Consider the following 27025-nt stretch of genomic DNA (forward strand, 5'->3'; position numbering starts at 1 on the left):
CCCAGCCCTTGAGTTCTCAATTGAATGTATGGACAACAGCTGGATCAATGACTACAATCCCAACACTCTGTTTTAATGTTTAGAAACGTTATTAATCCTTCTAGCAATACGGTTCTATAAACCGTTGGAACTTCATTTTCATGTAAGCGAGAAAGATTCTTTCAATTGTATTGTTATTAAATACAAAAGATACATTTACTGTGATACACTTAAGTGCTACCACACGTCCTCTCACCTTGCGCTCTCATTTCCATTGGTCCATTCCATTCCACATTTCCGACTGGATCGCATGTATTTCTCAAAATACAACTGGGTGGAACTTTCCTAAACTGCGTACAGTAAGTGTATCTTTTGGATATAATAAAATATTTCTCTATTATATGAAACTTAAATTCCAAATGTTTCCGAAACTGTATTTGCGTTCAGACAGAGCATTTGGCCAGGGTCGGAGCGTCGGGCCATTCCCCACACAAGGCTAAACGGGACGTGTAATGGAATGGAATTGGATTCATGAATAAGGGTTAGTAAGGTTGTGGTGGGTTTGATTCAGCATGTCACTGACAGTTCTTTGACTGCCTATGACCATCTATTTAATGCAATTTATGTGAAGGCCTATATAAACTTATAAACAAATGTGTTTAGGATGGATATATCTTCAAAAGACTTGCAAAAACTAAGCAACAGTGAATCTGAAATTAGAAAGGCAGGTCCCCGGAGAGAATTTATTGATTAGTTGACAAATAATAAAGGCGCGATTTCATGCCAGCGTGTCCCGACAATATTTCTCGTGTCCCGACAATCTCCGATTGTTCTAGCTTCATATGGGAGTAAAGATGTTTGATATGTTTTTTAGATTTGTATCACAAACAATTTTGGGGGGGATGAAAGTGGCCAATTCGTCCCTTTTAGACATATAGATGTCCCCTGTAAGACCCTATGATCCATGAACTGTACATGATACAGACATCCTGGTGTCATTATACTCCTGATAGTGTGCTCTAAAATATGGAGTATGTCTTGATTCTGAAATATATATATTTTTAGGAATTGTCCACTTTTATAATGATTTTCCCCCAAATGGTTTGTGATACAAATTTTAAAATGTGAGAATTGCCAGAACAATCTGAGATACCAAAAATATTGCCCAAAGATAACAAATGAAAAACAAAGACAAGTACAAACCCATTATAGTTTATTTGACATACAGATGCTTTTGATTTCTGCTCAGGTGGCTTTAGTGAAAGCACAGATCCTGCTTACACAGATAGGCAAACTAGCACTTTGTCCAGGACACTTCTGAACAAACATGATCAATAAGAAGTTGGGAGGAAAACACTGGGGTCCGTCCTCATTCTGTCACAAAATCAATTCAGTCGGTTTGTCTCATATGTTTACTATACATCTGGATGCAGTTACCACATCTGACTGTCTGTCTTTCTGTTACTGATATCCCATGATAATTTACTCAGCAAAAAACAACAAACAAAAACATAAAGACATTTAAACAACAACAACAATTCTACATAATGTCACAAATTAAACCTACATTCAAACCAAGACGCAACGTTTGTTTCTAACTGGGCGGGACCCTTTTAAATAACCGATTCAACAAGCATTTACATTGTCCCGACTCCCAATGACAAACACATCATCCCCATATTGTCACATTTTAATGTCTCACTCCTCTCTGTACAGTCCCATCCAATCACAAGAGCAGTTTTGTACATTCCCATCCAATCAACAGCAGTCTTGGGTCTCTCTGGTCTGGTGAAACTAGAGGACAGGACAGGATGGGGGAGGCGGCCTCTCAATGGTGTGTGGTGGAGGGGGGCAGGTAGGTAGGTAGGTAGGTATGTAGGGGAGAAGTCCTTAGAGTCTGTAGTGGCCCGATCGAGTGACCCCATCTCTCTTGTGCATATACAGTATATATTTAAATAATACAGGTAGCAGCAGCACCCCTTCAGCAAGGAGTTGAGGGGGCGAGGGTGACAAAGAAGGGGTGGAGTGAGAGGGCTCCTCCAGGCTCTGTTACTGTTCAGGACCTCCTCCCTCAGGTGAGACAACAAGGTCTCTGTTTTGGCCTCTCCGGCGTCTTTGCTCTGTCTTGTTCCTGTTCTCAGAGTCCTCCCGGTCACCTGTCTCCCCCCTCTCCCTCTCTCTGTCCTTCTTCCTCTCCCGCCGGCCTTCCCCCTGGCTGTCCTTGTCCCGGCGGTTGTCCCGATTTCTCCTTTCGCCCCGCCGCTCACCCTTCCTCCCCTTGCCTTGCCCTAGAGATGGAAAAAAACACAGAACAGAAAACACTTGTTAGTCAACAGCTCAATCTCTCTTTATAGTGATTTCTGTTGTATTTTCAAGTGATCTACATTATTTTACACAGAGAGCTGGTTGAGGGTCATGGCAGGAGGTGCACTTTCAGATGAGGATATACAGAATAAGATGAATATGAAGAGAGAATGGGTATGACGATGATGCCAAATATCTCTTTTGCATACCAATTTATCAGTGTGCTCTAGTCTTGGTTATGTACCTGCTGGCTGTCCAGGGAGTAACTCTGTAATATGGCACAGTACAAACATGTTCCCCCTATTCACCACTAGAGGTCAGTCTTGCATCACAGACAGTGGCCACACCCTGTGAGCAAGGTCTAGTTCAGCTGTTGCAATTCTCCGCTGATAGGCTTTGTCAAAAATAGAAAGCCTTTAAATAAACTTCAGTTTATCTGCTCTTTCGCCATCTCATAAACAAATCAATTTCATGGAATGTTGTAGAGTTTACCACTGAAAGCTGAAAAGCACCACATCATTAATATAAAACACCCCCCAGAGAGAGAGAGAGAGAGAGAGAGAGAGAGAGAAGACAGATCGACAGATTGAAACTGGCCCTATTCGTGTTGTGCTGTCCATGTGTAAGCAGCAGGATTGCGAAACTGCTGAGGTAGGCACGGAGCCTCTCTCTCCCCCTGGCCCCCCTTCAGCCTGTGACCATTAATCAGCCCAGCCATGCTCTGAGCTCTGCTCCGTCCTAACCAGGCAGAGAAGGGCTCGCAGAGCATGCCAGCCCAACGCTGACCTACACATTCCTGGGGTCCAGCCAGTGCGATATAGGGCTCTACCATCCAACTCTGTTTAGTCTTCCCTGGCTCTGGTCTGCAGGAATTATGAAAGCCCACCAGCCTCAAAGGTGTGACAAAACTGGCACTGGCTTAGGGCTAGCTCTCCCCAGCCGTAATCTGTATCTGAACTATCTGAGCTCAGGGCAGGAGAGGAGAGGCCCCCATACATCCCACAAGGCCAGGCAGATTGTAGTGTCCAGTGTGTGTTTATGGCATGTGTGTGTGTTTGTATGGTGTGTGTGTGTGTATAGTGCAGTGTGAAAGAGGCATTATTGAAAGGGGTTTGGTGGGTTGCTCTTGCAGAAGAAGTGTAGGGTCCAAACAATGTGCGTGGGTGTAGAAAGGGATAGAGAGAAAGTGAGAGCAAGATAGAGCGAGAGATAACTAGATCGTGAGAGAGTGAGAGAGCGAGAGAGCGAGAGACTGGATCAGAGACACAGAGAGCAAGAGCGTGACAGAGCGAGTGAATGATAGAGAGAGAAATAATGACAGACAGACAGACAGACACAGAGAGAGAGAGAGAGAGAGAGAGAGAGAGAGAGAGAGAGAGACAGAGAGACAGGGAGATAGAGACAGACACACACACACAGAGGGAAACAGAGAGAGAGACAGGGAGACAGAGACACTCAGAGAGACAGGGAGATAGAGACAGACACACAGAGAGAGAGAGAGAGGGAGACAGAGACAGAGAGAGACACACAGAGAGACAGGGAGATAGAGAGACACACCCAGAGAGAGAGAGAGGGAGACAGAGATACTCAGAGACAGTGACATAGAGACAGACACATACACAGAGAGAGAGGGAGACAGAGAGAGAGACAGGGAGACAGAGACACTCAGAGAGACAGGGAGATAGAGAGAGACACAGAGAGAGAGAGAGACAGAGAGAGAGACACAGAGCGATAGTGAGATAGATAGAGAAACAAGGAAAGAGAGAGACAGGGAGACAGGGAGTAGAGAGAGACACACCCAGAGAAACAGGGAGAAAGAGAGAGAGACAGGGAGACAGAGACACTCAAAGAGACAGGGAGATAGAGAGAGACACACACGGAGAGAGAGAGGGAGACAGAGAGAGAGACACAGAGAGACAGTGAGATAGAGAAACAAGGAGAGAGAGAGACAGGGAGACAGGGAGATAGAGATACACACAGAGAGACAGGGAGATATATAGAGAGACAGGGAGACAGAGAGATACTCAGAGAGACACACAGAGACAGGGAGATAGAGAGAGACACACACAGAAAGACAAGGAGATAGAGAGAGAAGGGGATGGAGAGAGAGACAGGGAGACAGAGAAAGACACTCAGAGAGACAGGGAGACAGAGAGAGACACACAGAGAGAGACAGTGATATGTATACAGTTGAAGTCGGAAGTTTACATACACCTTAACAAAATACATTTAAACTCAGTTTTTCACAATTCCTGACATTTAACCTGAGTAAAAATTCCCTGTCTTAGGTCAGTTAGGATCACCACTTTACTTTAAGAATGTGAAATGTCAGAATAATAGTAGAGAGAATGATTTATTTCAGCTTTTGTTTCTTTCATCACATTCCCAGTGGGTCAGAAGTTTACATACACTCAATTAGTATTTGGTAGCATTGCCTTTAAATTGTTTAACTTGGGTCAAATGTTTCAGGTAGCCTACCACAAGCTTCCCACAATAAGTTGGGTGAATTTTGGCCCATTCCTCCTGACAGAGCTGGTGTAACTGAGTCAGGTTTGTAGGCCTCCTTGCTAGCACACGCTTTTGCAGTTCTGCCCACATATTTTCTATAGGATTGAGGTCAGGGCTTTGTGATGGCCACTCCAATACCTTGACTTTGTTGTCCTTAAGCCATTTTGCCACAACTTTGGAAGTATGCTTGGGATCATTGTCCAATTGGAAGACCCATTTGGGACCAAACTTTAACTTCCTGACTGATGTCTTGAGATGTTGCTTCAATATATCCACATCATTTTCCTTCTCATGATGCCATCTATTTTGTGAAGTGCACCAGTCCCTCCTGCAGCAAAGCACCCCCACCACATGATGCTGCCACCCCTGTGCTTCACGGTTGGGAGGGTGTTCTTTGGCTTGTAAGCCTCCCCCTTTTTCCTCCAAACATAACGATGGTCATTATGGCCAAACAGTTTTATTTTTGTTTCATTAGACCAGAGGACATTTGTCCAAAAAGTACAATCTTTGTCCCCATGTGCAGTTGCAAACCATAGTCTGGCTTTTTTATGGAGGTTTTGGAGCAGTGGCTTCTTCCTTGCTAGGCGACCTTTCAGGTTATGTCGATATTGGACTCGTTTTACTGTGGATATAGATACTTTTGTACCCGTTTCCTCCAGCATCTTCACAAGGTCCTTTGCTGTTGTTCTGGGATTGATTAGCACTTTTCGCACCAAAGTACGTTCATCTCTAGGAGACAGAACATGTCTCCTTCCTGAGCGGCATGACGGCTGCGTGGTCCCATGGTGTTTATACTTCAGTACTATTGTTTGTACAGATGAACGTGGTACCTTCAGGTGTTTGTAAATTGCTCTCAAGGATGAACCAGACTTGTGTAAGTCTACAATTTCTTTTTCTGAGGTCTTGTCTGATTTCTTTAGATTTTCCCATGATGTCAAGCAAAGAGGCACTGAGTTTGAAGGTAGGCCTTGAAATACATCCACAGGTACACCTCCAATTGACTCAAATGATGTCAATTAGCCTATCAGAAGCCTCTAAAGCCATGACATCATTTTCTGGAATTTTCCAAGCTGTTTAAAGGCACAGTCAACTTAGTGTATGTTAACTTCTGACCCACTGGAATTGTGATACAGTGATTTATAAGTGAAATAATCTGTCTGTCAACAATTGTTGGAAAAATTACTTGTGTCATGCACAAAGTAGATGTCCTAACCATGTCCTAACCGACTTGCCAAAACTATAGTTTGTTAACAATACATTTGTGGAGTGGTTGAAAACGAGTTTTAATGACTCTAACATAAGTGTATGTAAACTTCCGACCTCAACTGTGTATATATATACACTGCTCAAAAAAATAAAGGGAACACTTAAACAACACAATGTAACTCCAAGTCAATCACACTTCTGTGAAATCAAACTGTCCACTTAGGAAGCAACACTGATTGACAATACATTTCACATGCTGTTGTGCAAATGGAATAGACAACAGGTGGAAATTATAGGCAATTAAAGTGTGGTTTTCCACTTTAATTTTGAGTGTGACTCCAAATCCAGACCTCCATGGGTTGATAAATTGGATTTCCATTGATTATTTTTGTGTGATTTTGTTGTCAGCACATTCAACTATGTAAATAAAAAAGTATTTAATATGATTATTTCTTTCATTCAGATCTAGGATGTGTTGTTTAAGTGTTGCCTTTATTTTTTTGAGCAGTATATATATATATATATATATATATATAGATATAGAGAGAGAGAGAGAGTAAGAGGGAGATAGAGAGAGACAGGTAGATAGCGAGATAGAGAGAGACAGGTAGATAGAGAGAGACAGGTAGATAGCGAGAGAGAGACAGGTAGATAGCGAGAGAGAGACAGGTAGATAGCGAGAGAGAGACAGGTAGATAGCGAGAGAGAGAGACAGGTAGATAGCGAGAGAGACACACAGAGAGAGACAGGTAGATAGCGAGAGAGACACACAGATAGAGACAGGAAGATAGCGAGAGAGAGAGACAGGTAGATAGCGAGAGAGACACACGGAGAGAGACAGGTAGATAGCGAGAGAGACACACGGAGAGAGACAGGTAGATAGCGAGAGAGACACACGGAGAGAGACAGGAAGATAGCAAGAGAGGCACACGGAGAGAGACAGGTAGATAGCGAGAGAGACACACGGAGAGAGACAGGTAGATAGCGAGAGAGACACACAGAGAGAGACAGGTAGATAGCGAGAGAGACACACAGAGACAGGAAGATAGCGAGAGAGAGAGACAGGTAGATAGCGAGAGAGACACACAGAGAGAGACAGGTAGATAGCGAGAGAGACACACAGAGAGAGACAGGTAGATAGCGAGAGAGACACACAGAGAGAGACAGGAAGATAGCGAGAGAGAGAGACAGGTAGATAGCGAGAGAGACACACAGAGAGAGACAGGTAGATAGCGAGAGAGGCACACGGAGAGAGACAGGTAGATAGCGAGAGAGACACACGGAGAGAGACAGGTAGATAGCGAGAGAGACACACAGAGAGAGACAGGTAGATAGCGAGAGAGACACACAGAGAGAGACAGGTAGATAGCGAGAGAGACACACAGAGAGAGACAGGAAGATAGCGAGAGAGAGAGACAGGTAGATAGCGAGAGAGACACACAGAGAGAGACAGGTAGATAGCGAGAGAGACACACAGAGAGAGACAGGTAGATAGCGAGAGAGACACACAGAGAGAGACAGGTAGATAGCGAGAGAGACACACAGAGAGAGACAGGAAGATAGCGAGAGAGAGAGACAGGTGGATAGCGAGAGACACACAGAGAGAGACAGGTAGATAGCGAGAGAGACACACAGAGAGACCCAGGTAGATAGCGAGAGAGACACACGGAGAGAGACAGGTAGATAGCGAGAGAGACACACGGAGAGAGACAGGTAGATAGCGAGAGAGACACACGGAGAGAGACAGGAAGATAGCAAGAGAGGCACACGGAGAGAGACAGGTAGATAGCGAGAGAGACACACGGAGAGAGACAGGTAGATAGCGAGAGAGACACACGGAGAGAGACAGGAAGATAGCAAGAGGCACACGGAGAGAGACAGGTAGATAGCGAGAGAGACACACGGAGAGAGACAGGTAGATAGCGAGAGAGAGACAGGTAGATAGCGAGAGAGAGAGACAGGTAGATAGCGAGAGAGACACACAGAGAGAGACAGGTACATAGCGAGAGAGACACACAGATAGAGACAGGAAGATAGCGAGAGAGAGAGACAGGTAGATAGCGAGAGAGACACACAGAGAGAGACAGGTAGATAGCGAGAGAGACACACAGAGAGACCCAGGTAGATAGCGAGAGAGACACACGGAGAGAGACAGGTAGATAGCGAGAGAGACACACGGAGAGAGACAGGTAGATAGCGAGAGAGACACACAGAGAGAGACAGGTAGATAGCGAGAGAGACACACGGAGAGAGACAGGTAGATAGCGAGAGAGACACACGGAGAGAGACAGGTAGATAGCGAGAGAGACACACGGAGAGAGACAGGAAGATAGCGAGAGAGACACACAGAGAGAGACAGGTAGATAGCGAGAGAGACACACAGAGAGAGACAGGTAGATAGCGAGAGAGACACACAGAGAGAGACAGGAAGATAGCGAGAGAGAGAGACAGGTAGATAGCGAGAGAGACACACAGAGAGAGACAGGTAGATAGCGAGAGAGGCACACGGAGTGAGACAGGTAGATAGCGAGAGAGACACACGGAGAGAGACAGGTAGATAGCGAGAGAGACACACAGAGAGAGACAGGTAGATAGCGAGAGAGACACACAGAGAGAGACAGGTAGATAGCGAGAGAGACACACAGAGAGAGACAGGAAGATAGCGAGAGAGAGAGACAGGTAGATAGCGAGAGAGACACACAGAGAGAGACAGGTAGATAGCGAGAGAGACACACAGAGAGAGACAGGTAGATAGCGAGAGAGACACACAGAGAGAGACAGGAAGATAGCGAGAGAGAGAGACAGGTGGATAGCGAGAGAGACACACAGAGAGAGACAGGTAGATAGCGAGAGAGACACACACAGAGAGACAGGTAGATAGCGAGAGAGACACACAGAGAGAGACAGGAAGATAGCGAGAGAGAGAGACAGGTAGATAGCGAGAGAGACACACAGAGAGAGACAGGTAGATAGCGAGAGAGACACACAGAGAGACCCAGGTAGATAGCGAGAGAGACACACAGAGAGAGACAGGAAGATAGCGAGAGAGAGAGACAGGTGGATAGCGAGAGAGACACACAGAGAGAGACAGGTAGATAGCGAGAGAGACACACACAGAGAGACAGGTAGATAGCGAGAGAGACACACAGAGAGAGACAGGAAGATAGCGAGAGAGAGAGACAGGTAGATAGCGAGAGAGACACACGGAGAGAGACAGGTAGATAGCGAGAGAGACACACGGAGAGAGACAGGAAGATAGCAAGAGAGGCACACGGAGAGAGACAGGTAGATAGCGAGAGAGACACACGGAGAGAGACAGGTAGATAGCGAGAGAGACACACAGAGAGAGACAGGTAGATAGCGAGAGAGACACACAGAGAGAGACAGGTAGATAGCGAGAGAGACACACAGAGAGAGACAGGTAGATAGCGAGAGAGACACACAGAGAGAGACAGGAAGATAGCGAGAGAGAGAGACAGGTGGATAGCGAGAGAGACACACAGAGAGAGACAGGTAGATAGCGAGAGAGACACACACAGAGAGACAGGTAGATAGCGAGAGAGACACACAGAGAGACCCAGGTAGATAGCGAGAGAGACACACGGAGAGAGACAGGTAGATAGCGAGAGAGACACACGGAGAGAGACAGGTAGATAGCGAGAGAGACACACGGAGAGAGACAGGAAGATAGCAAGAGAGACACACAGAGAGAGACAGGTAGATAGCGAGAGAGACACACAGAGAGAGACAGGTAGATAGCGAGAGAGACACACAGAGAGAGACAGGAAGATAGCGAGAGAGAGAGACAGGTAGATAGCGAGAGAGGCACACGGAGAGAGACAGGTAGATAGCGAGAGAGACACACGGAGAGAGACAGGTAGATAGCGAGAGAGACACACAGAGAGAGACAGGTAGATAGCGAGAGAGACACACAGAGAGAGACAGGTAGATAGCGAGAGAGACACACAGAGAGAGACAGGAAGATAGCGAGAGAGAGAGACAGGTAGATAGCGAGAGAGACACACAGAGAGAGACAGGTAGATAGCGAGAGAGACACACAGAGAGAGACAGGAAGATAGCGAGAGAGAGAGACAGGTAGATAGCGAGAGAGACACACAGAGAGAGACAGGTAGATAGCGAGAGAGACACACAGAGAGAGACAGGTAGATAGCGAGAGAGACACACGGAGAGAGACAGGTAGATAGCGAGAGAGACACACGGAGAGAGACAGGTAGATAGCGAGAGAGACACACGGAGAGAGACAGGAAGATAGCGAGAGAGACACACAGAGAGAGACAGGTAGATAGCGAGAGAGACACACAGAGAGAGACAGGTAGATAGCGAGAGAGACACACGGAGAGAGACAGGTAGATAGCGAGAGAGACACACGGAGAGAGACAGGTAGATAGCGAGAGAGGCACACGGAGAGAGACAGGAAGATAGCGAGGGAGACACACAGAGAGAGACAGGAAGATAGAGAGACAGAGAGAGACAGGGAGATAGAGAGAGAGACACACAGACAGAGAATGATAGAGAGAGAATGATAGAGAGAGTGAGAGAATGACAGAAAGAGAAAGAGATGAGCAGCATTCTGAATCTGACTGCACCCCATCCCACCCCACCTCTGGCTCTTTCAACACAGGAAGTCCCCTCTACACACATTGTTTTGTTTGTCATAACCATTTAAAGATAAGCGGCTTAGTCATAATCTCTGGGTTTCCTAAAACCCAAGGCACAACTTTATCTGGGCTCGTGTTGAGGTGATTACTGGGTATGTTTATCAGAGAAGGCTTTTGTCTGTCTGAACTGTGTCTATGAATTCTATAAACTGTCCAGCAATGCAGTGGACCCGAAGGAGACACTTGAATTAAAACACTCTCAACAGAGATTTAGCACATTCTTACCAGCATGGTCATCACCGCTACACTGCAGTGGATGACAGGCAGTGTTTTTGGGATGGTTTGTGTGTGTGTGTATGGGGGTGCGGCTATTGTAAAACTAATATTTTGATGAGACGTGTGTCCACGTAAAGTATGATCAGGTTCAGGCATGTGGTTTATATAAACTGTAAAATAGAACTGTGAAAAATGACTGTAAAAGTAATATCAACAGAGCTGGATTATAAGATTACTGTAACTAAGGACAGCTTTCAAAAGTGTTGCAACTTCACAAGAGTTTATGCAAGTGCTTGGCTTTCACGTTGCTTAGCCCTAGCTAGATATCTCAGCTGAACTGATACTTTCATTGAACTGTCATCTGGCATTGATTATTTACAATTTTAACATAGAGTTGGGGTGAAAAGGGGAGAGATAGACAGAGAAAGAAAGAGAGAGAGGTGAGTGTAAGAAAACAGCTGGAATTGTCCCTCGGATCACCCTCCAACACACACTCCTATGCAGTGCATTTACACTGATAACCCTACAGTGCATTGGTTGCGTAAAGTACTAGACATCATGCTGCTCAGTGCTCAGCACTCTTCACTGGAGGGTTAGGGTGCCTGTGTGTGCATGCGGGGAAACAGTTTGGCCCGCTGTCAGAGAGGGGATGTGCAGGAGCATAATTAGTCTAATGACGCAGAGGGGGCAACATCCTCCATGGCAGGCACACTGTCGTCCAGGGGGCTTTTGGCGGGAGCCAGGCTGGGATTAAAGGCTCTGAGCTGTCCCACAGGAGAAATGCCCGGAGCTTTGAAGGCTACGGGGCGCCTGTCCCGCTCCCCCTTACTGAGGGACAGGAGGGGGCTACCTTCTAGCTGGGTTAGATAGATAGGGGAACCGTGGTTTGGAGGACAAATTAGCCAACGTTAACACAAAGGAGACAGCAGGCAGGTGGGCGAGGACATGTATGTAAACATTTACGACCACCAAGCATGTTGAAGGAGGGGGAGGAGGACACTGTACACTGAAATGACATGACACCTCTGGCTACTGTAGCTCAACAGAGCTTACTAGAGATGAAACGACCAAATCAGAGTTGTGTTAAAGAGGAAGAGTGAAAGTGAGGGTTCTTGCCCCGTGATTCATTCAGTGACATTCCATATTTCTCTATGTACTGGACCTGTTTAAAGTCCAGCTCCTGTTGTCATTTTTGTGGATAAGGAGCGTAAAACCTCCTTGATTCATATTGAGAGTTCCTGCTCTCTGATTCATAAGGAGGGGGAGGACTGGGGGTGACATGGAGGTTACAAAGTTCTGTTTAAAAACAGAAAAGACAGATGGAGAGAGCCAAAAGAGAAGAAGTTAGAAAACAACAGCCATTAGGGAGAGCTGGAGGGAGCGGGGAAGAGAGAGAGGCAGGGGGAGAAAAGAAGCAGGGGGAGAAAAGAAGCAGGGGGAGAAAAGAAGCAGGGGGAGAAAAGAGGCAGGGGGAGAAAAGAGGCAGGGGGAGAAAAGAGGCAGGGGGAGAAAAGAGGCAGGGGGAGAAAAGAAGCAGGGGGAGAAAAGAGGCAGGGGGAGAAAAGAGGCAGGGGGAGAAAAGAAGCAGGGGGAGAAAAGAGGCAGGGGGAGAAAAGAGGCAGGGGGAGAAAAGAGGCAGGGGGAGAAAAGAGGCAGGGGGAGAAAAGAGGCAGGGGGAGAAAAGAAGCAGGGGAGAAAAGAGTCAGGGGAGAAAAGAAGCAGTGGGAGAAAAGAGGCAGGGGGAGAAAAGAGGCAGGGGGAGAAAAGAGGCAGGGGGAGAAAAGAAGCAGGGGAGAAAAGAAGCAGTGGAGAAAAGAGTCAGGGGAGAAAAGAAGCAGTGGAGAAAAGAGGCAGGGGAGAAAAGAGGCAGGTGAGGAAGGGGGAGAAAAGAAGCAGGTGAGAAAAGAGACAGGTGAGAAAAGAGGCAGGGGGAGAAAAGAGGCAGGGGGAGAAAAGAAGAGATAGAGAAAAAGAGTGAGAGCTCTTTCTAGAGAAAGACGAAACTTGGCTGGAGAAATAACAAATAAACCTGGTCTGGGGATGGACAGAGGCCCTTGGGGAGCGATGGAGGGAAGATGGAGGGGTGAAGGGATAGAGGGAGGAGGATGTATCAGTGTCTGAGGGGCTGGTGGGGATTAGTGCGAGCTGGCGGAGGTCGGACCAGTGACCCCGTGGCGTATGCGAAACGTAAACACGGAGCGGAGGGGACGCGCCAGAGCAGATAATTAGCTCTGCTCACTGGATGTTCCAGGAGCCGGCTGGCCGACCCGGGGGAAGCAGCTGGGTAATCACACGCAGGGCAAGGTCGATAACCGTGTGTATGTGTGTATGTGTGTGTGTGTGTGTGTGTGTGATAACCAGGCCTCCGTCTGCAGTGTGTAACACGCATCCACCCACCCACCTACCCACCCACAGCTCTGGCCTGCCTCCACCCGCTCAGGCCCGCCAGGCGGATCAACACAGCACCGACTCCACACTAAGCCCCCCACTCCACCACGGGACAGGGGAACAGGAGCCCCATTCAGGAGGAAGGAGGGGTGGTGTGTTTTCTTTGGGTGTGCAAGAGAGAGTATCAGCAGGGTGGAGAAAAAGGGGAGAAAGAGAGAAAGACGACAGACAGGGGGAGGAGCAGAGGCCACATTTCACAGCCTAAATGACAGATTCTACCCAACCAGGACTCTTTACAAATTACCACCTATGGGTTTTAAAGGGACAAGTTGATGTGCGTGTGTATTCAGATCTGTGTGTGTGTTGGCAGCTGCTGTTATTAGTCTAAACTAATGCTGATTCCCCTCGTCGCCTCATGGCTCCCCAAGGGAGGATGTTTGAGGAGTCTGTCTGTTTCTGCTTCACAGTAAACTTTTCTGCTGAATCACTACTGAGGGGTTGTGTTTGTGCTGTAAGTAAGGCTGCCTGGAGGCCCTGGAGGGCTGGGGGCTGGGGCCTGGTGGGCTGGGGAGCCGAGGGCCTGGGGCGCTGGGGCCTGGTGGGCTGGGGAGCCGAGGGCCTGGGGGGCTGATTTCATTAGAAATCATCAGATCAATGTTTACGTGGAAAATCATATGTTTTGACATATTTTTATAATCCGTAAAGTCTGGATTCGAAGCGTTGGAGCAACAACACACAGGCATTTCACCATTATCCACTAACCACAATGCATATCCTTAAAGTCAACAATTCAGGCCCCTTAAGGAGAGGAGAGGAGTGGCAGATGACTGACCAGTCATTTCAGATTATAGTCTAGAGACAAAGTTGGTTCTGGAACGCTAGCCTACAACTGTACTCACAATGGAGATAGTGACCTGTCACACTAGTGATGATAACTGTATAGTTCTTAGTATTTACCTGGACATCGCCTCCTCTTGAGGACACACTCTTTCTTTTCCCAGATGGGGGGACAGGGTTTTCCGTAGGCGGAAGGGAACTGGACAACTTCCCGGGTCCTCGTCTCTTCACCCCATTTAAATCCACAGGTTTTCCCTGACCGGGAGCAGGGGCTCCACTCGCCCCACTCACCCACCTCGCAGTGCACTGCACAAATGATTAAGAAAGAGGGGGAGACACACACTGTATGTTACAAGAGGCAGAGTCCAAAGATATTCACAACCAAAACTCACGTATAGAAGGGCAAAGACACTGTAAAGCATTTGAAGTAAACACCAGTGGAGGCTAGTGCCACTTTAAATCGGAGTTTGGGCTTATCGTTTTGGCTAGATACTAAACACACCATGTGTTTGATGTGTTCCATACCTTTCCATTCCGGCCCAATGAGCCCATCCTCAGATTTCCCCACCACCCTCCACTGGTAAACACTCTCTCCTCCTTGTTCTGGAGCTCACCTTGAAGGGAACACTCCATGAGTTTGTCGTTTGGTTCAAACTCGTCTGGACAGACGTGGTGACACTTCCCCAGCAGCAGGTACAGGCCTGGTCTGCACCTCGTACATGTGTCATTGATCAGACAGGCATCACAGTCCGCAGGACACTCTGAAACACCAACACATACATAATATTACACCTGCACTGGAGTCAAATCACATCAACACACACAACAAAGACCTTTACAATTACATTTAACTGCATTCTTCCATTCGAAGAAAACCAAATGCAATACGATATGTTATTTTAACTCCACATTTTACATCATGTGATTGAGACAGAAACAAATATGTAACGCTAATACACTACACTGTCCCCTCTTTGTAACGTCTCTAACACCATCAGGACTTGATAATAACGTAAGAGTCTAATATTCTACTCACTGGGAACACATTCCCTTTGTGTGTCGCTGCAGACCAGGCTCTCTGGGCAGCTCTCCTGACACTTGCCCAGGTGGAGATAGTACCCCGCTCGGCACCGCATGCAAAGGTTCTTATTGAAGCAAGAATCACACTCCGGCCTGCACTCTGAAACACCCAGTCAGTCAGTCAACAGCCTGCACGTTTATGTTGCTCTTGAAGTAATTTGTTGAACATGCAGTATGTTAGAATGAGCAGCACGCTAAAACAGGACAATTGGCTGCACATAGATGCACATCTCTTTATGAGATTTTAGTGTACAAAATAATAGAAAAGAATGTATTTGGAGTGACTGGCATGCAGTGCTACCAAATAGACTTCATACATACACTAAAACACAGATTAAGCCTAGTCCTGGACTAAAAAGCATGTTCAATGGAGATTCTCAGTTGAAATAGCTTTCAAGTTAAGGACTAGGCTTAATCTGTCTATGTAAACCGTCCCTTAGTGTAAAGTAGAGGTAGGCTATAAACGTCTTTGGTAATAGCCATGCAACTTACTTGTGCATGTGTTTCTGTCTGGCGAGCGGGTGCCGTAGAAACCGCTGGGGCAGGAGGGCAAACACACTCCGATCTGCCTCATCCCATTTCTCTCCAGGAAGATAAAGAGGCGGGGCTTACAGGACAGACAGCCATTGTAATCAGAGCAGGTCAGACAGCCTCCCTGGCACCCTGAGCTCACCCCTGGGATCTCTGCAGGTAAGACGGAGGGAGATGATGTGGCACAGAAGGACAAAAGTCAGTTTAGACATTTTACTTCGTATGTGTCTCAAATGGCACAACATTGACTTTATAGATCACTGCAGAAGTAGTGCACTATATAGGGAATAGGTTGCCATTTGGGACGCAACTATACAATCAGTTAGCACAATCACATTTTGATCTGCCTGAAGTGCCCCACTCCTCCTGTACAAATGATCGTTAGGCATATGGGCCCTTTCCAAGTACCCTGTGTACAGGCCAGGTTGGCAGGTACCCTCATGGGGTACTGCTACCCAAAGATGAGAAGCATTGATTTAGCAAAGACTCTTATCCAGAGTGCCTTATAATAACATAAGTGTATTGAAATAAATTAACTGAGACAACAACATGATCATTGCAAAAGGCATTGTCTTGTGGCGTCACTCCTATATTACTGAGACAGATGGTGTTAACCAACACTGCAACTCAACACATCACAAGTCAACATATCACAAATCATCTACCCCTCACTCTCTCTCTCTCTCTCTCTCTCTCTATGCCAATTAAATAAAGAGGGACTACTGCTTACATTTAAACAAATATAGCTCTTCAGACTATATGAACTGTTTGTAGTCTTCTAAATTGTGTGCATGAAGTGTAGAATTGTATTAAAGTAATGACTTCTATCCATCTACCGCAACGAGGATACCAGATAGCCAACAAAGTGTTTGGATGGTGACAAAATGCCACAGATTTACATATTTTTCTGGGAACAGTGACCATAGAAGAACTCAATAATAGACATGACTGGCAACAAGCAGGCCTGTGGACTCTCTCGGCTGGAAAAATAATCAAATGAGACGTTTGCACGCGACGCCAGAAACTGCGCACTTCTTATTCTCGCTCTTTCCGCAGAAAGAGTACAGTTTATTCATTGTACTATGACTAAAAGGACGAAACAATTTGGCAAAATTATCAATATTCAGACAGACCTCCAGCTGACTGTCTGGCCATGACAATGCGAACACGGCCAAATGAGTAAGATGAGTAATCGGCACTGGCACTGACAACTTTGCAACATGTCTCAAATTCATCTTCATTATGCTCCGTGTCGAAGATAAGCCTATCTGTCGACCCACATGGTTCACACTGTGTTAGAAACAGGGAAAGGCTGAACTTTCATTCTTTTTATTTGTAATTTTTTTTATTTCACCTTTATTTAACCAGGTAGGCCAGTTGAGAACAAGTTCTCATTTACAACTGCGACCTGGCCAAGATAAAGCAAAGCAGTGCGACACATACAACACCGTTACACATGGGATAAACAAACGTACAGTCAATAACACAATATAAAAATCTGTATACAGTGTGTGCAAACGAAGTAAGGAGGTAAGGCAATAAATAGGCCAATAGTTGCGAAGTAATTACAATTTAGCAATGTACACTGGAGTGATATGTGTGTAGATGAGGATGTGCAAGTAGAAATACTGGTGTGCAAAAGAGCAGAAAAACTAAAACAAATATGGGGATGAGGTAGGTAGTTGGATGGGCTATTTACAGATGGGCTGTGTACAGCTGCAGCGATCGGTAAGCTGCTCTGACAGCTGATGCTTAAAGTTAATGAGGGAGATATAAGTCTCCAACTTCAGTGATTTTTGCAATTCGTTCCAGTCATTGGCAGCAGAGAACTGGAAGGAAAGGTGGCCAAAGGAGGTGTTGGCTTTGGGGAGGACCAGTGAAATATACCTGCTGGAGCGCGTGCTACGGGTGGGTGTTGTTATGGTGACCAGTGAGCTGAGATAAGGCGGAGCTTTACCTAGCAAAGACTTATAGATGACCTGGAGCCAGTGGGTTTGGCGACGAATATATAGCGAGGACCAGCCAACGAGAGTATACAGGTCGCAGTGGTGGGTAGTATATGGGGCTTTGGTGACAAAACTGATGGCACTGTGATAGACTGCATCCAATTTGCTGAGTAGAGTGTTGGAATGACATCGCCGAACTCAAGCATCGGTAGGATAGTCAGTTTTACGAGGGTATGTTTGACAGCATGAGTGAAGGAGGCTTTGTTGCGAAATAGGAAGCCGAGTCTAGATTTAACTTTGGATTGGAGATGCTTAATGTGAGTCTGGAAGGAGAGTTTACAGTCTAGCCAGACACCTAGGTATTTATAGTTGTCCACATATTCTAAGTCAGAACCGTCCAGAGTAGTGATGCTAGTCGGGCGGGCGGATGCGGGCAGCGATCGGTTGAAGAGCATGCATTTAGTTTTACTTGCATTTAAGAGCAGATGGAGGCCATGGAAGGAGTGTTGTATGGCATTAAAGCTCGTTTGGAGGTTTGTGTCCAAAGATGGTGTCGTCTGCGTAGTGGTGGATCAAAGAATCACACGCAGCAAGAGTGACATCATTGATATATACAGAGAAAAGAGTCGGCCCGAGAATTTAACCCTGTGGCACACCCATAGAGACTGCCAGAGGTCCAGACAACAGGCCCTCCGATTTGACACACTGAACTCTATCTGAGAAGTAGTTAGTGAACCAGGCGAGGCAGTCATTAGAGAAACCAAGGCTGTTGAGTCTGCCGATAAGAACACAGTGATTGACAGAGTCGAAAGCCTTGGCCAGGTCTATGAAGACGGCTGCACAGTACTGTCTTTTGTCGATGGCGGTTATAACATCGTTTAGGACCTTGAGCGTGGCTGAGGTGCAACCGTGACCAGCTCGGAAACCAGATTGCATAGCGGAGAAGATACAATGGTATTCGAAATCTGTTTATTCACCTGGCTTTAGAAGACTTTAGAAAGGCAGGGCAGGATGGATATAGGTCTGTCACAGTTTGGGTCTGGAGTGTCTCCCCCTTTGAAGAGGGGAATGACCTTGGCCACTTTCCAATCTTTAGGAATCTCAAATGATACGAAAGAGAGGTTGAACAGATTAGTAATAGGGGTTGCAACAATGGCGGCGGATAATTTTAGGAAGAGAGGGTCCAGATTGCCTAGCCCAGCTGATTTGTAGGGATCCAGATTTTGTCTGGATTTGGGTGCAGGGCCAGGTGCTGCGGGGGGTGCAGGGCTGTTGGCCGGGGTTGGGGTAGCCAGGTGGAATGAATGGCCAGACATAGAGAAATGCTTATTGAAATTCTATATTATCGTTGTAAAAATCAGTGGTGACAGTGTTTCTTAGTCTCAGAGCAGTGGGCAGCTGGGAGGAGGTACTCTTATTCTCCATGGACTTTACAGTGTTCCATAACTTTTTGGAATTAGTACTGCAGGATGCAAATTTCTGTTTGAAAAAACTAGCCTTTGCTTTCCTAACTGACTGTGTGTATTGGTTCCTGACTTCCCTGAAAAGTTGCATGTTATGACTGATGGTAGGGTTAGAAAGGGATTGCAAACGGCCTGGCTGTAGGCCTATACATCCTACTCAGATAGCAAGCCTTGTGTCAGAGATATTTCCATATGCTCAGAAAAAAGCCCTGCCAGAATGTGAATAACATCCAATTTCTCTGTTGGTTGGTGTGGAGGTTGGCCCCTGCTCAGGTTGAAATTATTAACATTTTATGTATGCAAAATGTTTACAGGAAAGTGTTATTATTCAGACTTCTCCAAAATGTTGGTCTCCAGGTTAAAGTCCTGCATACATGTGTCCAGTCTCTACTATAAGGAGGCTATAAAATGCCCAGGGTAGGACAGTGTCTTTGAAGGAGGTATAGTGTCATCACAGTATGTGAGAAGTCTACAGACAAATGGGGAACTGAGCAGCGCTGCATTACCATAAACTGTCATCTTGGACTGGGCACAAGTGAAACCTCATGCGTCCTGACTGCTGCTGCTGCTGATTTAAGCCATGTGTGACTGACTTGTAGGGCAGCATGTCAAACGGCTTAACTCTCAACTCTTGTTGATTTACAGAGCTTGACCTCAGAGGACAGAGGAGATGAAGACAGACTGGTTGAGAGGAGAAGAGGTTGGGTATATACCAGGACTACCAGCAGGAGCTGCAAGTGAGTACCTGGCTGAGGAAATATATAGCCATTTCACACTACTGAGCCAAGCTGAATTGAGCTGTATTGTGCCTGGTTATGCATCTACTGTACCATAGTTGCTGGAACCATGCAGGAAAGGACATGTGAAAAGATGATATCTGAGCCAGCACATTATGGTTTGGTTTGGCACGATGTGAAAAGGATACTAGTGGGTGGCTCTGGATTACTTTAAACCAGGGGTGCTCAAATTGTTGGGGTTGGTGGGACAAAATATAATCTGAGAGGTGGGCCAAACAAATTGACATTATTTATTTAAAAACATTTAAGGTAAACAATACCTTTTTAGAGTCATGAAACAATAGCTTTTTTGAAGGTAATTATAAAATGTCACTTCAAACATTAATCAAATCATAGCCATATAACTTCACCCAAATTCTGCTTACCACCCACTGGGCAAAAACTGGTTGAATCAACATTGTTACCATGTCATTTCAACAACAACATTTTTTATGTGATGACGTTGAATTAACGTGGAAATCTGATTGCAAAAAGTCATCAACGCAAGTGAATTTTGACTTTATTTTACACACATTTTTACTGAAATTCAACTATGTGGTGATTTTTGTTGTTGTGGTTGATTTCACGCTGAATTCACGTTAGCTGGCAACTCAATGAAATGTAAATCAAAACTAGACGTTGAAATTACTTCTGTGCCCAGTGGGCAGATGTATTAAATGTTTTACCATTGTAGCATAGAAACTGCAACTAAGTTTCTATGTTCATAAGGCTAATGACTTTAATGTGTGCAGGTTTTTGGGGGCCCTAAGCCCCCCACCTCGCAGGCAAAACATTTTAGTGGCCCCCCTCTTGGCGGCGGAGATAAAATATTTGCAGCTTTAAAGTTAATGGCATTTTGCCATGGGGGGGAGAGAAAATGCTGCAGTTTTAAAGCAGATTTTCAGCAATTCTACAAATGTTTCCATGGGGCAGACAGGAAATGTTGCAGGTTTTTTTTCAGTGCTACAATGGTAAAAAATGTAATACATCTGCCCACTCAAGAGCTGGGTTAATGGCCAGAGAATGGCATGCATAGTACCTGATGCAATGACAGGGAGCACCTGACTGAGTCAGATATTTTGAGCTCATTTAGTACAGATTGGATTACTACTGCTAGAGCTAGACACTAGTCTATGGTCAGTTTGTAATGATTTCCCTTGATGGTTAAGGTAAGGATTTGGGGAAGGTATGCAGATCCTGTATCAGTTCTTAGGGGGAACATCTTAGGGGCAACTTCTGGAATTGCGACACATGGTAAGAGCTAGTCTCAGTATTCACCACTGCAGAGCTACGCAAGGAGCATATCAGTGTGTGCAGTAGGTGTTTTTACCTCCTAGTTGTCTTGCATATCGTGCCGTGGGTGAGTTGTTGGCCTTTTTTCCCTCCTTCACTTCAGGGTTAGCTGCCAGATTGCAATAGATCACAGAGATTGTGTTTGACATATCTTAGCAATCTTTACAACTGCTGTCCATTTGCCCTCATGTGTTCCTGCCAAGGCCCCCTAATTCACAGAACCCTTAACACAGAGGAATTTTGCCTGTCCTTGCCTACAGTAGCTCGCACTGACACAACAGGGAAATCCCATGGTAACAGAATTATGCTAATACTCCGATTTCTATCTTTAAAATGAATGCCAAACAAAAACCATTGATTTCAAAGTTTAACAAAGATAGAACTCTATGCATAATGATTTTTTTGAACAATTTACATAGGAATTGTTCAAAATAAACATTTTCTGGAAAAACTGTGCAGATGCAAGTTTTGGTAACAGAATTAAAATCTCAAATTTACATCTGCACAGTTCTTCCAGGAAATGGGTTTTTGTAACATCGTCAGTGAAACTTGTTAAAAGTAGTCCTTGTGGATATGATTTGTTAAACTTTGAAATCAGTGGTGTGAGTCTCAGCGTTATTCTGTTACCATGGAATTGCCCAACATCAATTGAGCGGCTTGCATACCCATAACACAAATGTTCCTGCATGAGGTCTGTACTGTGAGGTCTGTACTGTGCGGTCTGTACTGTGAAGGCTGTACTGTGAGGTTTCAATTGCCTAAACTGCTTGAACCACTTGTAAAGTTAAAATCATTGACCACAAGATGAAAACAACCATGATTATTTTGAGCATCATGTGTAGATATAAACAAAACGGCTAACAGCAGAATGATGAAGACAAACACGCAAGTCATAGGGCACAGACCTAAAAAAAAGAAGTTTGCTTTTCCAATATGTTTTCTTCATCAAACGCTGTGGTGTTGAACCTCTGCATATATCCCCCCTCCTTTTATTTCATGATCTGTCCTTCTTTCCCTTTATTAGGAATCCAATCTGTTCCAATCACACCTAGAGTCTATTTTAAACACGTCTAGACCCGCTAGAAATCATTCTGGCCTCTATTCTAGAACACCTAGAAATCATTCTGGCCTCTATTCTAGAACAACTCGAAATCATTCTGGGCTCTATTCTAGAACACCTCGAAATCATTATGGGCTCTATTCTAGAACACCTAGAAATCATTCTGGCCTCTATTCTAGAACACACATAAATCCTTCTGGCATATATTCTAGAACACCTAGAAATCATTCTGGACTCTATTCTAGAACACACAGAAATCATTCTGGCATCTATATTCTAGAACACCTAGAAATCATTCTGGACTCTATTCTAGAACACCTCGAAATCATTATGGGCTCTATTCTAGAACACCTAGAAATCATTCTGGCCTCTATTCTAGAACACACATAAATCCTTCTGGCATATATTCTAGAACACCTAGAAATCATTCTGGACTCTATTCTAGAACACCTAGAAATCATTATGGGCTCTATTCTAGAACACCTAGAAATCATTCTGGCCTCTATTCTAGAACACACATAAATCCTTCTGGCATATATTCTAGAACACCTAGAAATCATTCTGGGCTCTATTCTAGAACACCTCGAAATCATTATGGGCTCTATTCTAGAACACCTAGAAATCATTCTGGCCTCTATTCTAGAACACACATAAATCCTTCTGGCATATATTCTAGAACACCTAGAAATCATTCTGGACTCTATTCTAGAACACACAGAAATCATTCTGGCATCTATATTCTAGAACACCTAGAAATCATTCTGGCCTCTATTCTAGAAATCATTCTGCTATCTTGTGTTTGCCCTCAGGCATTCATATCTCTCATTTGTGGAAACATCAAGGTCAGAAGGAAGTGGACTGTTTTTAGCCAGTTGATTGCATGGTCAGGTCCCTGACTGAGAGCTCATTCACCCTGCTCTCTCTGTCTGACTATCACAGATAGTCATATGTCAGGTCGGCCTCCTTCAATTAGCACCAGCTAAGTAAGCTGCAATGCACGAGGGGAGGCCCACAGTTTGTCTATCTGGAATGCACCCACAAACCAATGTGGACCCACAATTTCTACGCAGGCATGTAGGGTTTAGATAAGAAGACGATATATCGTGTTGAAGAAGTGGTTCTTAAGACGTTAAACACGCACCCCAAAACACCACTATTGTTTGTTACTAGCCTACCTTTCCAGATAACAATCCACCTGGCAACAGGTGATGCATGCAATACTCAACCATTCTACTAAGGCAGAAGAGCACATCTGGAAGCACATCTGGAACTTAAATATAGCGCAGAGAGAGAATAATAAAGCAAGCTCCATGATACTACTGACAAGATACAGGGTGAGACCTGTGGAGTTACTTGACACAGAACATGACATATATTAGGCTTAAAGAATGCTGCTGAACGGATACCTTCATGCAGAGTTCTCCAACTCTGGTCCTGGAGAACTACTGGAAGTGCTTGTTCCAGCCCAGCACTAATACACAGGACCGGGGTTGGAGAACCCTGCCATGGTCAATGCTGCTGATACTCTGAACATCTAGGGAGCAAAAAAAAAAGTAAAGTGTCTACTGATTTACCAGAGCTTCTTTGTTGTGTTTTGGATATGATGATAGTTTTGCTTCAGAGCTTTGAAATACTCCGAATTTCTAACTGAAAAATGTTTGTATTCTGAATTGCCTACTAAATATGAACAGTTCCCGCTTCCATTTTTTCAACACCACAAAATATTATCGCCACAGAAAGTCACAGTTATGGTAAGCAAAAAAAGAACGCCCTTTGAAGATGAAAATGGCCAGGCTTTCATGTATTTTCATATTAGATGCACAATCTTATATTCTACATGTATTACAATCAAGAAGATAACTGTATCAGCATCCTCGAACAGCGGTTAGATGGCACGCGCTGCCACGTGCTCAAAGCTTCTACTCACTGTTGCACGGAGTTTGTCAAGGAAGCACAAGCACTGCAGACATTCCATAACATCAGTGAAATGAAAATATAACACACTTCAGGTGAACTTTGTATGTAATGAATAATTTAGATCAGAAAGTTATAACATACTTTGTCGGCAGACATGCCGCGTAAAAAGTGCTCTGCCACTGGCCGCTAGAGAGCGATGGGAACTAGGAGATACAGCGCACACTGCTGGTGGAGCTCTGTGGAATACACTTCTAAGAAAACTATCAGGGAACAGTGACTGGTTGAATTTTATCAGTAAAAAATGACAACCCCGAGGGTCATGTAATGTTGAACGCCATGCAGTCCAATGATTGACTGCGGTGTGGTTGAGGACGACATGTGCGTAAAATTGGCCGCTGCATAGAGTAAAGTGCGCCTGTTGCTTTTGTAGACACAATATAGTGAGTTCCGCAGACGCACTCAGTCTCGCCTAGTGATTAAAATACACGTTTATTCATTTAAATTCCATATTGATCTGATAACAACACATTTTTAGATTGGTCGAGTTGCCTTTGATTATAACTAAATGCGGGCTGTACTTAAAAACTGTATCATATTATAAATTATAGGCTACCCAACCTATCAACGTTGTTTTGACACATTCATATATGGGAAGTTTCATATGTTGTAATAGAGATTGCACCACAGGACTATGTTATTACATCTCCACCTCAACCAAAAAGCATTCCACCCCAATTAGGCATATTTCCTAAAGCCATGCTATGATCTTTCATTGTAAATTTCATTGTCAAGTATGAGTTGTTCAAATCATATCGGTTAACCTTGATACAGTACCCATATTGTTCTGTTATTTATATATCTACACGAAAAGATGTATGTCATATGGTATGATAGGCACTACAACACTACAGTCGGGTTGAATGGAACCGACACCAGGAGCATGTGTGTGCGCGCGAGCAACTCACTGCATGCGCGGGCGCTCTTTACTCACGTTTATTTTGCCGATGCCTGGAGGGTTGCTGCTGACAATCAGTGTATTCCATGCAGGTCAAGATCAAAACAAAGGAGATCAGTTGTAATTGCATAGTAACCCGGAGATGGTGACTTGTATAGCCAATGTCAATGTCCTCCAGAAAAGTGCAGCTTTGATTCCACTTTTTTGAGAGGGAATGTGTTGTCTTATTCCTGGAAAGAGCAGAATCCCCTGCTCTGCGAGAGTGATGTCTGATTTACGATGGCCCAATGATACCTGGGCCGTTTAGACAGTAACATCCTTAATAGAATCCTCATGTGTGCCACAAAGCGAGACCAAATCAGGTATCCGTAGTGAGCATATTCCCACAATCAAACCGTTAGATTATCATCCACTGCGGGAAAAAGAAGATACTCAAAGAAAGAAAGTGTAGATCATATAATGGAGGCTGGCATATTGATACAGTTTCAGTTGTCCTCTTCCTGTATCTTCCACTGATACTCTCTCGTAGTTCGCTGCACGTCCAGGTGTGAGGGCTACTTTATTGTGCCCTGCGTGTAGGAGGTCATCGCGTCATCCCCATCATCTAACCGAGTAGACCAAAACTGGGAGCCGCGCGCGTCACTGGCAGCAGCAGCAGCAGCAGCAGCACCGAACTGTAATAAAGTAACACGTTTCGATGAGGTGAGAATGTGTTGGTTCTCTTGATTGTCGCGCACCTCTCGTTGGTCGACAGTTATAGCAAAAATAATCTGCGCAGTTTCAGCTCTTTTCAGTTTTGCGTGCAATACTCATTCCCCCACTCCAACTCGCTCTCTTATGACTTCAGCCCTCTGCTGACTCAATCGAAAGTTTATTTAGAGGGCAAGCCCCCCACGTCAGATTTCCTTTGCTTTTGACCCCTCGGTTGAGAAGCCTTTTACTTTGCATGGTGTTGATAATGTATCATTGGGAAATTGCGCTCTTTTACGCACGTAGTATTTCTATGAAATTTCAGGTATTCACTGTTTATGGCCAAATAGTCCTTTTAATTTCGATTTTATGATACACTTTTATTATGTTTGATTACTGTTATTTCTGGCTACAGAGAAACACACTTTAAACGTTTTAATTGTTTGTAGATGGCACTAATTGCAATCATCAAGAACACAAAAAAGGAGTGCACTTGTGCCAGAAAGCATTATTGCATGCCGTGCTGTTTAGTTTGTGTTGTTTTTGATGTACAATCACTTTAAACTTCAAGAGACACGTCTCCCATTCTCTGCTCATATATAACACGCGAGCTTGGTCTAGTGCGCAGCGAGCGGAACCTCTGATGGGCCTGTGGTCGAGTAACTCTCACAGAGAGAGAGAGAGAGAGAGAGTGAGAGGGAGGGAGAGAGAGACATTTCCTAGTATAGCCTAATCTGGTTTGAGGGGGCCTGTCGAGTAAAGTGTGGTATGCAATTAACACAAAGCCAGGCTCCGCCTTAATTCGCGTCTTTTGAAGATACTGAATATATTCCATTTTAGTCTGACATAATTCTCCACGGCAATTATGACTCTTGAGTTTGTTTATAAATTTGTGCACTTTAGAGATAAAATACGAGAAGACGATCAGTAAGCAGCTCGAGGGAGTCAGCATGGGGACCCTCTCTAAAATAGTCTCTGTATTGCATATATATGCTGTCATTACGCGCCCTAACCAGTTGGCTATGCAGAACAGAGTACGCATGTTTATGTAACGAAGCTCTTTGGACAATGGCATATTTTTTTCTTGAACCTATTTGTTATTGTATGGTGTTCTTGTTAGAGAAGGCCTCCAACAAGGGGAGCTTAACTGAACATCTGTAGGTAGGCAGTAGGCTTGCTCATTGCCATACCGTGAGG

General features: G+C 44.9%; 1 protein-coding gene across 2 annotated transcripts; it reads right to left on the reverse strand.

Annotated features, from left to right (window-relative positions):
* Positions 1–1175: 1175 nt before the first annotated feature.
* LOC106605536 (R-spondin-3) lies at positions 1176–25986 on the reverse strand. Of its 2 annotated transcripts, none has more exons than XM_014201308.3 (6): positions 25175–25986; positions 15690–15881; positions 15154–15297; positions 14732–14878; positions 14238–14423; positions 1176–2267 (listed from the first exon to the last, which is right to left on the reverse strand). In XM_014201308.3, the coding sequence occupies exons 1-6, from the start codon at positions 25266–25268 to the stop codon at positions 2029–2031; spliced, it is 1002 nt and encodes a 333-aa protein (XP_014056783.1). In that variant the 5' UTR covers positions 25269–25986; the 3' UTR covers positions 1176–2028. The 2 variants fall into 2 exon arrangements, with proteins under 2 accessions (XP_014056783.1, XP_082831562.1); XM_082975436.1 differs by lacking the exon at positions 25175–25986 and adding an exon at positions 21244–21370.
* Between the last annotated feature and the right edge of the window lie 1039 nt (positions 25987–27025).

This window comes from Salmo salar, chromosome 05 (assembly GCF_965601325.2).
Source record: "Salmo salar chromosome 05, fSalSal1, whole genome shotgun sequence".
Taxonomy (NCBI): domain Eukaryota; kingdom Metazoa; phylum Chordata; class Actinopteri; order Salmoniformes; family Salmonidae; genus Salmo; species Salmo salar.

Excerpts from the sequence above, each read along its gene's own strand:
- LOC106605536 (XM_082975436.1), bottom strand. The coding sequence starts at position 21,355 with ATGTCAAACACAATCTCTGTGATCTATTGCAATCTGGCAGCTAACCCT. Across the intron at positions 15,882-21,243 it reads ATATGCAAGACAACTAGGAG|AGATCCCAGGGGTGAGCTCA; the intron begins GTAAAAACACCT and ends TCTTACCTGCAG. Across the intron at positions 14,879-15,153 it reads ACAAAGGGAATGTGTTCCCA|AGTGTCCTGCGGACTGTGAT; the intron begins GTGAGTAGAATA and ends TTGGTGTTTCAG.